The 12,071-nt window shown below is 38.2% G+C and overlaps 2 protein-coding genes across 5 annotated transcripts in view; both read left to right on the forward strand.

The window, feature by feature from the left end:
* The first annotated feature begins 293 nt into the window (after nt 1–293).
* On the forward strand, nt 294–7,391 carry CAMLG (calcium modulating ligand). 2 transcript variants are annotated; one of them, XM_011362327.2, is made up of 4 exons: nt 297–604; nt 2,287–2,747; nt 4,390–4,455; nt 6,766–7,391. In XM_011362327.2, the coding sequence occupies exons 1-4, from the start codon at nt 421–423 to the stop codon at nt 6,955–6,957; spliced, it is 903 nt and encodes a 300-aa protein (XP_011360629.1). In that variant the 5' UTR covers nt 297–420; the 3' UTR covers nt 6,958–7,391. The 2 variants fall into 2 exon arrangements, with proteins under 2 accessions (XP_023387693.1, XP_011360629.1); XM_023531925.1 differs by lacking the exon at nt 4,390–4,455 and having other exon boundaries at nt 294–604.
* Nucleotides 7,392–10,786: 3,395 nt separating this feature from the next.
* The window catches only part of DDX46 (DEAD-box helicase 46), a 44,163-nt gene continuing 42,878 nt past the window's right edge, over nt 10,787–12,071 (forward strand). For 2 of the 3 annotated variants that reach the window (XM_023531926.1, XM_023531927.1), the window contains exons 1-2: nt 10,787–10,988; nt 11,673–11,861. In XM_023531926.1, the coding sequence (XP_023387694.1) occupies nt 10,972–10,988; nt 11,673–11,861 (206 nt within the window). In that variant the 5' untranslated portion in view covers nt 10,787–10,971. The remainder of the gene's footprint in view (nt 10,989–11,672; nt 11,862–12,071) is intronic. The other variant, XM_011362328.2, reaches the window with a different exon arrangement.

Here is a 12,071-nt window from a genome sequence, read left to right on the forward strand (position 1 = left end):
TACCGAGGCCTAGAAGCGAGACCACAGAAGGTCAATGGAAACAAGTACCTGCCGTTGCAACCGCCATTTTGCTTTCTGGCACCAATCTGAGATGAGTGTACTCCTCGCTCTCATCTCTTTTCTGTTGGTCAGGCTAGGTGCCGACTTTCTTCACTTCCGAATGGGCAGTAGCGGGGCCTGGTGGAGGCGGGAGAGGAGCGGCCCGTGGGGGAGAAAATGGGAGTATCCCGCTCTGCCCTCATTCAAGATGGCGGCGCAAGCCTCCGCTCGCTCCCATCAGGTGGCGCGCATGTTTAGTCCGCAGTCTCCAGCCCGCGAGGCGGGTCTACGGTGGGAGGAGGACGCGCACCGTGCGGCCGGGCCTGAAGTCATCGGCTCGGCCGCTGCAGCCACCCGCACAACCACCGCCACTCCCTGATTATGGAAGGGAAGATGGAGCTGGTAACTGTCGCTCCTGACAGCGGGGACCAGCCGGGGGCCCCAGTCGGCTCAGGCCTGTCGGCTTCCCAGCGTCGGGCCGAGCTGCGGCGGAGAAAGCTGCTCATGAACTCGGAACAGCGCATCAACCGAATCATGGGCTTTCACAGGCCCGGCAGCGGCGCGGGTGAGGACCTCCGTTTCCCATCAGTGTCCCCTCCACCTCTTTCAGTCTTCAGGATCATTCTTTCCCTCCGCCCCGCTTATCTTTTTGACCAAGTCCTGCTTTCTGACCCCACGGCCCCATCTGTCCCCGCTCCTTAGGTTATGTCCTAAGTTCTCTCTCAAGCCCTGGACATTTCTAGTCGCTCTCCTCAATTTTCCGGAGGCTTCGCCCAGAGGTGGTCCCACCTCCGCCTCGGGCTGCGCAGACCTTGCTTCAGAATCCCTCTGCCTTCGTGCCCTTTGCCTAGTTTACTAAGACGACCCCGTCTTGCTTCCCCACCCCTTCGCCTCTTGAAGGGCGCACATGCTATAACCAGGTCGACTTCTCTCACTATTGTGCATCTCAGGAAGATCGCTTTCCTTTCTTTCTGTTCCAGATGTTTTTCCTTCTAGTGCCTTCCCTAGTTTCTGCCTTTTTTGCCTTTTGCTATGACTCTGTCGGCCCACATGAGCTTGTCTTTACTCACCTGCCCCCAAGTCCTCCCTATATGGATCAGGGACTCTTACGGTCATATCCTAGTGTCTGTGTTCAGTGCCCTCTGCACTGTCATCTTCAGGCCTTCTGAAACAGGTGAAAAAAATTGGAGCGATCATTCTTTATAGACCCAACCAGTGGGACTTGCCCACTCGAGGTCTTCTCTCCTAATGTGCTGAGGTTGGTGTGATTGATGTCAGAAACTGCATTTAACCCTAATGAGAGTTCCTCATTTCTCCCCAATGGCATGTACAGTGAGTTCCTTTAAATTATTTTTCATGTGAATATTTATTGAACATGTAGAATGTGCTAATTTTCTCTTAAGTTTCCGTTGTTTTTTCTTTAGTAACTGGCCTTTAGTCACTGGTTACAAGCTCCTTAGATCCTTGTGACTTCTGTTTGGTGAAGATTTAGATATATGGTTCTGAACTTAAAGATAGTTAACAGGTTTGCAGCTGAAAACTACTAAAAGAGATGAGAATGCTGTTTCAGATTCTCCTAGAACCATAGTTAGAAGACATATTTCTTCTTTTAATGACTAATAGAATATTTATTCTTTTCCAAAGAAAATATTTACTTTTTCTTGAGGTACATTCCATATCTTGTTCTTTCGCTTTGAAAATTTTGTCAGTAAGGTTTTGTTTTGTTTTAAAGCAGAACTGCATCCTTAAACTGCTCAAGTCCCTACCCCTGACTACAGTAGAAGGATTATGTAAACAATAGCTGTAGGATATGCCACACCCTATGCTGATAGGAGTCTGGATTCAGAAATGTAACATTAAAATACAGATTTCAGAACATTTTAATAATTTTTTATTTTTAGCCAAATAAACTAGAGCAGGCAATGCAGTCATACTTCGGGGACATGTTTATCCATGAAAACTTGGTCTTTATAGCTTGCTCCATTCCTGACTCTTCTCTAGTTTGTCTACTAGTCTTCTATACCCCAAAGTTTAGACTATACCCCAAAGTTTAGATTATATCCTCTGCAGGAACGCTCTTTTTGGGTGATATATTTTGAGGGTGTAGAAGAAGGAACTAGTTTCTTTTATGCAGAATCAGTATTAATTTACATTCAGAGTTCTAGCTCAGTGGCATATTTTAAAATATTAATATGAAAAGTGTTTGCCAGTATGTAATACATAAGGCTTCTGAATTTCTTTTTTCAGAAGAAGAAAGTGAAACAAAATCAAAACAGCAGGACAGTGATAAACTGAACTCTCTCACTATTCCTTCAGTTTCAAAGCGAATAGTGCTGGGTGATTCGGTCAGTACAGGAACAACTGACCAGCAGAGTGATGTGACCGAGGTAAAGGGGACTGAGCTGGGAGACAAACTGGACTCTTTCATTAAACCACCTGAGGGCAGTAATGACGCAAACCTTGAGCTCCGGCAGCGGAACAGAGGGAACCTGACAGCAGACACTGTCCAGAGGGGTTCTCGCCATGGCTTAGAACAGTACCTCTCCAGATTTGAAGAAGCAATGAAGCTAAGGAAACAGCTGATTAGTGAAAAACCCAATCAAGAGGATGGAAATACAACAGAAGAATTTGACTCTTTCCGAATATTTAGATTGGTGGGATGTGCTCTTCTTGCCTTTGGAGTCAGAGCTTTTGTTTGCAGATACTTGGTAAGAAACATAATGGAAAATGCAAATGAGTTATAATAATGAGTGTTTTTAATCCATAGAATTCATTGCCGATATTAACTTAATATTTACCAGATTCACGGGGCTATTTGGAGGTATATTATAAACTGCTATTTACCTTAGTTACAGAATGAGATGTTCTGTTTAAATACAGAGCCTAATAGTAATTGCAAAACCCTTTCTACATGTAGGTACCAATTCTAAGTGATTTACATATATTGATTAATTTAACCTCATTCTTATACACTAGGCATCATTGGAATCTGTGTTTTATAGATGAGGCAGTCAAGACTCAGAGAAGTTAAATCATTTGCCCAAAGTCATACAGCTACTAAGTGACAGCTGAGATTAAACCCAGGCAATTTAATTCTAAAACCAAAGAGTAAAGTACCTACATACACTATATGTTAAATACGACTTTTAATAATTCTAAGCATTAAAATGCAGTTCCTGTGGTTTTGAACATGATATAATTTTTTATGGTTCAGAAGGCATTTCAACATTTTATAATGTAGTATTATCATAAAATGTAATCTGCTTTTGTTCTACCTTCATGTGCCAATGGCTATTCTTCGAAAGTTGGGTATTACTGGTCCTATTGTTTTCAGTATGTGGAGGAATGAAGAAAAGCAAAGCTATAGTTCAATGTCTTGCTCTTTGAGATATTTCCATTCAATAGACATTTTAAAAATACCTATCAAGTACTAGGAACATAAGTAAATTTTCTAGATAATTAAGATTTATATTATTACACAAAAAAGTTTTTAAAAATCTATTTTTATACAAATCTTTTCTTAAAGTGAATCTGTTGAACAAATTTGACTTTTTCCCCCCTGATGATAAATTCTCATTATAGCTTTCAGCATTTAGTGAGATGCATAGCTGCTTTTTTTCTCTTGTCTTAAAGGGCTTTATGCTTTCTTTCATGCTTTAAAGTTGTCCTATTTTTGTGCCTTGTTTTTGTGTGAGGTTTTTTTGGCTTTCTGGTTTTCTTTGCTGTCAGATTTTCAAATATTTTTCACTGCTTTCACTTGTTTCCATTTAAGTAATGTCTGCTCTTTCACTCTCTTCATAATATTTTTAATTTTAAATATAAATTAAGTATTATTTTGATCTTTTCTATTTTACTGTGTGAGAAGCAAGAAAACCAGGCTGTTTCATCTTTAGTAAGAACAGCTCGTCATTTGAGGGCTAGAGCTGTAGCTAGCTATATGAGTTAAGTTCTTGTCCCAAAGTCTGAGGAATGTATAGCATTTATTTTGAGTAGGCCTTTTATGTGTGCTTTCAAATTGTCAGTTAATTATCTCTAGATAAGAGAGATGTTACTATATGATATATTATACATGTATCACCATTGAATACTTTAAGTCTTTTAAAAGATAAGTTTTTATGAGAGAAGACATTTTTGGGGACATTAAAGAATGTGACTTGACTTGAGAAACATGCTTTATGTTAAGGAAATCAAATCCTTTTATTTTCTTTATTCTTCTGCAGAAACAAGACTGCTTTCAGCCACTAAAATTAAATATTTTATTGCAGTTCTTTTGCTTGGAATTTAAAGTTGATTTATTATGATTTGAATGATGATGTTGGAAATATATAATTGTATCTTCTATCTTCACAGTCCATATTCGCTCCATTTCTTACTTTACAACTTGCATACATGGGACTATACAAATATTTTCCCAAGGTAAATTACATTTTTTTCCCTAAATTATGGTGATGTATTTAGATTGATTAATGACTAAATAATCTTAAGAACTTGTAAAAACTTTCTCATACTTATGGTCTGAATCAATGCTACTCAAAGTATGATTGGCCACCATTGCTGATCTTCAAACTATTTGTTCTGGTTGTAATGATTTAAGTTCAGAAAGTGAGTAATTCGAAACTTTTATAGTAATTTGACATTGCCATAACATTTTCATTGTATTTTACAAGACTATTGGTTCATCACAGATTGGGGGAAAAACCTCATGACAAAGTTTGAATAGTACTTGTATAAAAATGTTCAATTTAACTGCTTAGTAAAAATTTAGCAATACATCTTGTTTATGTTAAAGGAAATTAATTTAGAAATGGGTTCAGTTATCTTACTGTGCTCCTTACTTAGTGGACACTTTATAACAATGCACTTTATCTTTAATGCTGAGGACCTGATATTTGCAAAAAATATTTGGCCAAAACGACAGAACAGAATCATGGAGAGTGTCAGTGTTTACGTGGTCTACTTGACTACAGCTACATACACAGTTTTTTGGGACTTGGCTTAGCTGACATAGAAGATAACTCTACATATGTAATTGAGTTTTATGTGAGTTTTTTTGCTGAGAAAGGGCAATTTGCTTAGTGATTTTTAATGCACTGATAGACCTCATGCTTGTTTTTAATAGATATGAAATGTTTATTTTTGAGGGGTCAAATATGTCAAATACACAAAGTAAAAGAGAGAAAAAAGAAATGTTATTTTATTTTTAATTTAAAAATTTCTTCGATAATACAGATGTGTATTTATTGACCCACCCCCAAAAGTATAATTTTAATAAAAGCATTTGTTTAGAAATTTACTCTTGAAACATTAATTGCAATAGTGAAAGTTTGGAAACAATCTAAATGTCTACTAATAAGTGACTAGTTATAGCATAACAATTCAGAATGATGACGCTGCTCTTGTACTGATAATGATAAGCTTGCCAAGAAATACTAAGAGAAAAAGTAAAAATGCAGAGTAGGGTCTATAGTATACTCTTTTTTTTGTTGTTGTTAAAAGGAGGAAAATAATATATATTTGATTTTGTTTATATATATATGTACACATATATATGTAAACTCTGGAAGAATATTATATGAAACTTATTAACTGGTTATTTGGGATAGGAGCGTATATGGGTTACTAGGTGAATGGAGGACAGAGAAAGAAGAGAGACTGCTGTATACTTTTCTCTCAACAAACCATTTTGTTTAAATAGTTTTTAAATCCAGAAAAGTTGAAAGAATTGTGCATTGAACACCCATTTATAATTAACCACCTCGATTCTATAATTAACATTTCATTATATTTATCATGTATCAAATCTTCTATCTCTTTTCAATACATTTTTCTCTTGATATAGACATCAAGATATACACTTTACCCCTACACATTTCAGCTTACATATCATTAACGACAATTCAATGTATGTGGACATAGGCTTTGATTTCTCTTGAGTAACCATAGCTTTTTATATTTAAAAAATTTTTGAACTGTGTGACTAGATTTGGTGACACCAAATCAATAAATGAAAATTCAGCCTTGAATGTCTTATAAGACTAGAAAAATTACATTAGGAAATAAATGTTCAGTGATATCTTCTTGCGTGTATGATTAAGTGTGATTGTTTTGCTTGGCAATTATGGCTCTACAGAATGTTCCTATGATTCTGGTACAAATTACACACTGTCCTCCAGTATACCTGTCACTCCTTTGACTTTTTTGTCATGAGACTTAAAGTAAGATTTCTCCTCTTCTACCCATCTAAATCTTGCTCATTCTCGAAGGCCTGTTTTTAATTCTACTTCCTCCTAAAATCCTTCCCTCTGCTTTATTTATACATAAAACCCTGGATTAAGTTTCATCTCCTTTGAGCCACTATGCCATGCATTATCCATGTCATTCATTTAGCAGTTATTTATGTCCTGTCTAGTAATGTTTTTTCTATGCTGTTGTATCTATCTTAGATTGTTGTTTATGTCTTGCCTCTAAGATAAGACATTTTTTAAAACTTTTGATAACAAGAATGGTATCTTTTTTTCCCTACTGCCTAGCAGTTTGCTTCTTGACATATTATATGCTCAGTAAATGTTTGTTAATATGTTATTGATTGATATTTTGAAACTTCAATAACAGTTTTTAAATAGCATGTATATTAGCAAAATATAGCAAAGTAGCAGCACCGATAACGTTTTTATAGGGCTTAAGACTTCTGAAAACTATAAGATTTATTTGTCTTTCTCTGTACAGGGTGAAAAGAAGATAAAGACAACAGTACTAACAGCTGCACTTCTATTATCTGGAATTCCTGCTGAAGTGATAAATCGATCAATGGATACCTACAGCAAAATGGGCGAAGTTTTCACAGATCTCTGTGTCTACTTTTTCACTTTTATCTTTTGTCACGAACTGCTTAATTATTGGGGCTCTGAAGTACCATGAAGCCTGCAGAACTCAGAAGCAGAAGCTTACAAAAAACAATTTCTCTTCTGTATTGCAATGTCTCTAAAGAAGGCAACTCAGTTTACACCTTTATATAATTCTTTTACTTTATAGGGTTTGTAAAACTACTTAATTAGGGATAGAATGGCAGGTTCCCTGATTTAAAAGGGTTGAGTTTGTATTAATACTGATGTGAAGACTAGAGTCACAGTGTCATTAACTGATTTTTCTTATTTAACTAGAATTCCTAGTCTGTACCTTTCCTTAACTTCTCAAATTTGTAATTCTTCTTTTGGGGACTGAGCTAGTGCTTTTAGAGGAGCAGATAAACATGTTCCTAGCCAGCCCCCTGCGTTTGGGGACTGCATCTTGTATTTGTGTTGTTCTGTCCTGAGAAATGGAGCCATTTTAAAAATAAAACGAAAGAAACTGAATTGTCTAATGTTAAGTCTGCACATTTTAACTTATAACGGCTGAATAAGGTAGCTAAATTTATCTTTTATTATTGAGTCAGCATCTTAATTTTTACTCCAGTGCAAATATTTTAGTGAAAGAAAGGATTAAGGTTCATACATGTGAAATTAGAGGGTATTTGTGAGATCTTTATTTATTTTAATTTTTATTTATGAAAATTTTTTTATTACCAATCTCGGAGTTGAAAATTTTCACTTTTGAGTTTTCAATTTTTAGAAGTATTTTTTTTATGCAAACTAGACTAGAATGCTTAGATATATAAAAGGAGTATTTGAAGAATTGACTGAGGTATGCAGCCCAATGGCATAAATATCCTTTTAACTAACTTGGTAACACTATCATATTTTGAAGGTTTGTCTTCTTAAAAGAATAGGAAACAAGTATTTTTTCTCTTGGTATTCCATTTCCTTACAGATTTTTGTATGGTCTATTTGATTAGTCCTTGTGGTATTAAAAACATATATACTTTTTTTTGATTACTCACAAAGTCTTGATTTTTGTCATTTTATTTGAACCAGAATAATGGAGAGTAAGTATAATAATTTAAGTCTAGTTCTCTGACTTAGGATAGGATTATAAGCACACATTTTTCCTGATTCCATAGCATCTAGAATATTGGAAAGCATTTTTGGATTTGTTACTTTCCCCCAACCTCTGAGAAGATACTAAAAAAAAAAAAATTAGCCAGTTGACACATACAGAGTTTTAGTAATTGGAGATCATTATCAAATTTATTTCAAAGAGAAGAGTTGTAAGATATCTTTGTTAATCGGTGCCACTTGAAATGTGTTGAGTAATATCAAACAGAAATGGAAGTTTCCTAGTGTTTGGAATAATTAAAAAGAATTTTTTATTTGGAAATTTCAGGGACTTGAAATATACATGGATTAAAACTAGATCGACAAGGATGCTTATTGAGAAGTGACATCTTCTATTAGGTTTTTAATCTGACTAGTTGTATACAAGTTGGTGCTAAAAACAGTAAGGGGGTTATGAGATACTCAGAACTGGGTTAAGTAGTTAGAATCAAAATCTGCTTTGGAAGCCAGGACTGTTTGCTAAAAGTGACGTATTGGAGACATAGTGGACTATAATTACGGGCATACCTCGAGATACTGTGTGTTCAGTTCCAAACCACTACAATATAGTGAATATCCAGAAAGCAAGTCACACGAATTTTTTGGTTTCCCAGTCCACATAGAAGTTATATTTACATTATGCTTTAGATCATTAAGTGTGCAATAGCATTATGTCTAAAAAAATGTACATACCTTAATTAAAAAATATAGCTAAAAAAATGCAGACCATCATCTGAGCCTGTTGGGAAAATGGTGCCAATAGACTTGCTTGACACAGGGTTGTCACAAACCTTCAATTTGCAAAAACCACAGTATCTGTGAAGCTTCGTGGAGCAAAGCACAATGAAACAAGGTATGCCTGTACTTCTTTCCCTTGTGCTAATAGACAAAAGTTGCTTCTTTGGGGAGTTTGGGAGTGCTGTGAACTTACCATACATATATTGTGGGCATTAAAAAGCCAGTCTGAATTGTCACTTTAATGTGTTTATTTAAAGGAGAGTTAGAAACAATATCTTGAAAAGAGCTCTGGCCAGGGTATCATGCCTAGGTTCTGGTTCCAGCTTAGATTCCAAAAAGATTAGTGATCTAAGATTAAATTTGTTTTACAAGTCTCAGTTTTACACTTCAAAATCAAGATTTAAAAAATCTGTTTCAGCTCTAACCAATGTCTGCATGGCCTCTTCCAGTTCCATGGCTTCAAATACCACATATGATTATATTCTATAAAATGCTATGACCCTTATCTCTCCAACCTCTACTTCTCCCTTGAACTCCAGACTCATATATCCCCTCATGTAGCCGTTACCTCCTTCTGGATATCTAGTAGGCATTTCAAACATTATATCACAAAAACAAATTTACTGATTTTCTCTTGTTCCCCTCCAATTCTGTGGCTCTCACGCATTTCTCATCTCCACAAATTTAGCACAATCCATAGTAGTTGTGTTCAAAACCAGGGAGTCATCTTTATTTCTCCCTTTCCCTTACAATTCACATCCAATTTACCAACTAGTGTTTAGAGAGATGCCTCTGGAATATACATAGAATCTGACCACCTCTAGGTATCTCCACTGTTTGTCACTAGTGGTTTTCTATATGTTTTAGACAAACCCACATGCCTTACCTTTAGCTCACAAACAATTTACGGTAGCTCTGAAATCTGCCGCTCACTGGTGTCCATTCAGTCATATATTGGCTCAGGCCTTCTTTATCCTGGGCATGGACTGCACTGCTTTCATGGGTGGGCAGTAAGCCATAGGGGAAGGGCAGAAGCTCATCTTGGAGTCTTTAACTCTTTGGTTCATTTTTCTAAAAATCAGATGTTTTCAGGTAAAATTTATATACAGCGAAATGCACCCATTTAAAGTGAGTTCAGTGAATTTTGACAAATGTATACAATGACCGTCAACAATCAAGAACTTTTCTATCGGGTGTAAGAAAGTAAAATTTTAGCACTTAGGTATGTAGAGTAAATGAGAGCCTTTCCCTAAGTCCATTACAGCTTTCTGCTAGAACTCAACATTTCCATATGCGTCCCACTAGGTGAGTTGTTCTCAACCTTGACTGTATTTCAGAATCACCTGGAGAGTTTGAAAATGTCCAATGCACAGGAAGCATCCTAGAGCAGTTAAATCAGAATATTGGGTTGGAGCACGTGTCCGTATTTTTTTCCCCCAAGCTTCCAAGCGCAGGCAATGTTGAGAACCATTATAATCTTGCGAATGTATTTTTGGTTCTTCGTCCTCTTCTCTACCCAGTTAACTCTTACTCAGTCTTCGAATTTCCTCTGAAAGGTTACTCAGGGAACTCTTTCTGCACCCCTTACAGTGGAATCTCTTGTTATATTACATTTGCTTGTGTTTTTGTAATGTCTATGTCCTCCACTAGATGGTAAGCTCGCCGGAATTTAGCACACGCTAGACAAATAATGTATATAAATGAATTAATGCATAAATGAATGAGAGCGAATAGAGATGTTTGTAGCATCACTTAACGCAGGTTAAGGCAGATGTCAGTATAGGTCCTGGGACAGCTCCAGGATACAATATGGCGCTTCGGTGACCCTTGCAGGAAAGACCCTCCTAGGGCCTGCAAGGGTGAGGCGCCCCGCTGCATCGCTCCAACGCGCGGGGCCTCGCTCGGCAGTGCAGAGAAGATCCCACTAAGGCTTTTTTTGGAGTGGGGAGGATGCGGGGGGCCGAGGCTGGCGCTGTGCAGCCTCCAGCCAAGAGGCGGCGCTGTGAGGAGGCGGCAGCTTCCGGCGCGCCTTTTCCGTCCTGCTGCCGGCGCCAGCACGTCCTGTTTTCGTTGGCCGCGCTCGGATGGCTGCTGCTGCTGTGTAGCTGCTGCCACGACTTAGTGCTGCTGCTCTCCTAGCGAGCGGAGGGCAGTGTGGCCTTCTCCTTTGTCCGGTTACCCTGCGCGTCGTCTCGAAGACCAGCGCTTTCCTGCGGCCGATAGTATGGGCCGGGAGTCACGGTGAGGCGGCGCGTTGAGCGGGCCAGCAGGCCAGCGGCTTCCTTGGAGGCGGGGAAGAGGCGGGAGTTGAGGTGGCCGCGGGACCAGGCCTGGCCGGGCCCCACGTGCAGCCAGCTCTGCCCGAATCCACTGAAAGGGTTGGGGGATCTTGGTTGAAGGAGTGGCTGTACTTGGGCAGACGACAGGCCCAGGGTTCCCCCGCACTACTGTCCACCAGTTCGTGCCTCTGGAGTAATTGTAGATTGTGTTATCTTTTTTATATGTTGTTGGATTCGATATGTTTATCTTTATGTTTAGATTGAGTATAGACTATAATTTTCTTTTCTCATACTGCTCTAGTATAAAAGAGCACACCTACTTCTCATTCTCTTTCATCTGTTTCTCTACGGCACCACATGGCATATGTATATTTTTTTACTTGCCTGTTGTCTCTTCTTTTACAGAATGCCAGTTACTTGGGGCCCAAAGGCAGGAGTTTGGTCTGTTTTGTTTACTGACTTTGCTTCCCTTTCAAGACAGTTTCTCCCCCAGCCCCTCACATGTGCTGTAGTGGGAAGGTTCATGCTTTCCTCTAATTTATTTTGTCTGCTGAGGTTTTTTTGTTTTTTTTGGAAAAATGTAATTAAATAAATAAAATAAAGTAGAACCTGTTTGCTAAACTTAATCTTTAACTTAATATTCTAGCCACTATCGGAAACGATCAGCATCACGGGGACGCTCGGGAAGTCGATCTAGAAGTCGCTCACCCTCAGACAAAAGAAGTAAACGTGGAGATGACAGACGGTCTAGAAGCAGAGATAGAGATAGAAGAAGAGAGAGGTCTCGTAGCAGGGATAAAAGAAGATCTCGATCAAGAGACAGGAAGCGTCTGAGGTAGGACATTAATTTCCAAATAAGCCATAATAAGTTGAGCCTTCTCAGCTAAATTGGGCTTCTTCAGAAGGGTGTTTTGGACTAGAATTTAGTGGCCCCTTTACAGACCTTCTGCTTTAGCATGTTTAATTAGGTCCAGAAGTGATTCGCCTAGAACAAAGATCCTCAAGCAGTATTTTAAGTTTGGAGACTTTAGGCTGTATTTTCTGT

The sequence above is a fragment of the Pteropus vampyrus genome, unplaced genomic scaffold, assembly GCF_000151845.1.
Source record: "Pteropus vampyrus isolate Shadow unplaced genomic scaffold, Pvam_2.0 Scaffold74, whole genome shotgun sequence".
Taxonomy (NCBI): Eukaryota; Metazoa; Chordata; class Mammalia; order Chiroptera; family Pteropodidae; genus Pteropus; species Pteropus vampyrus.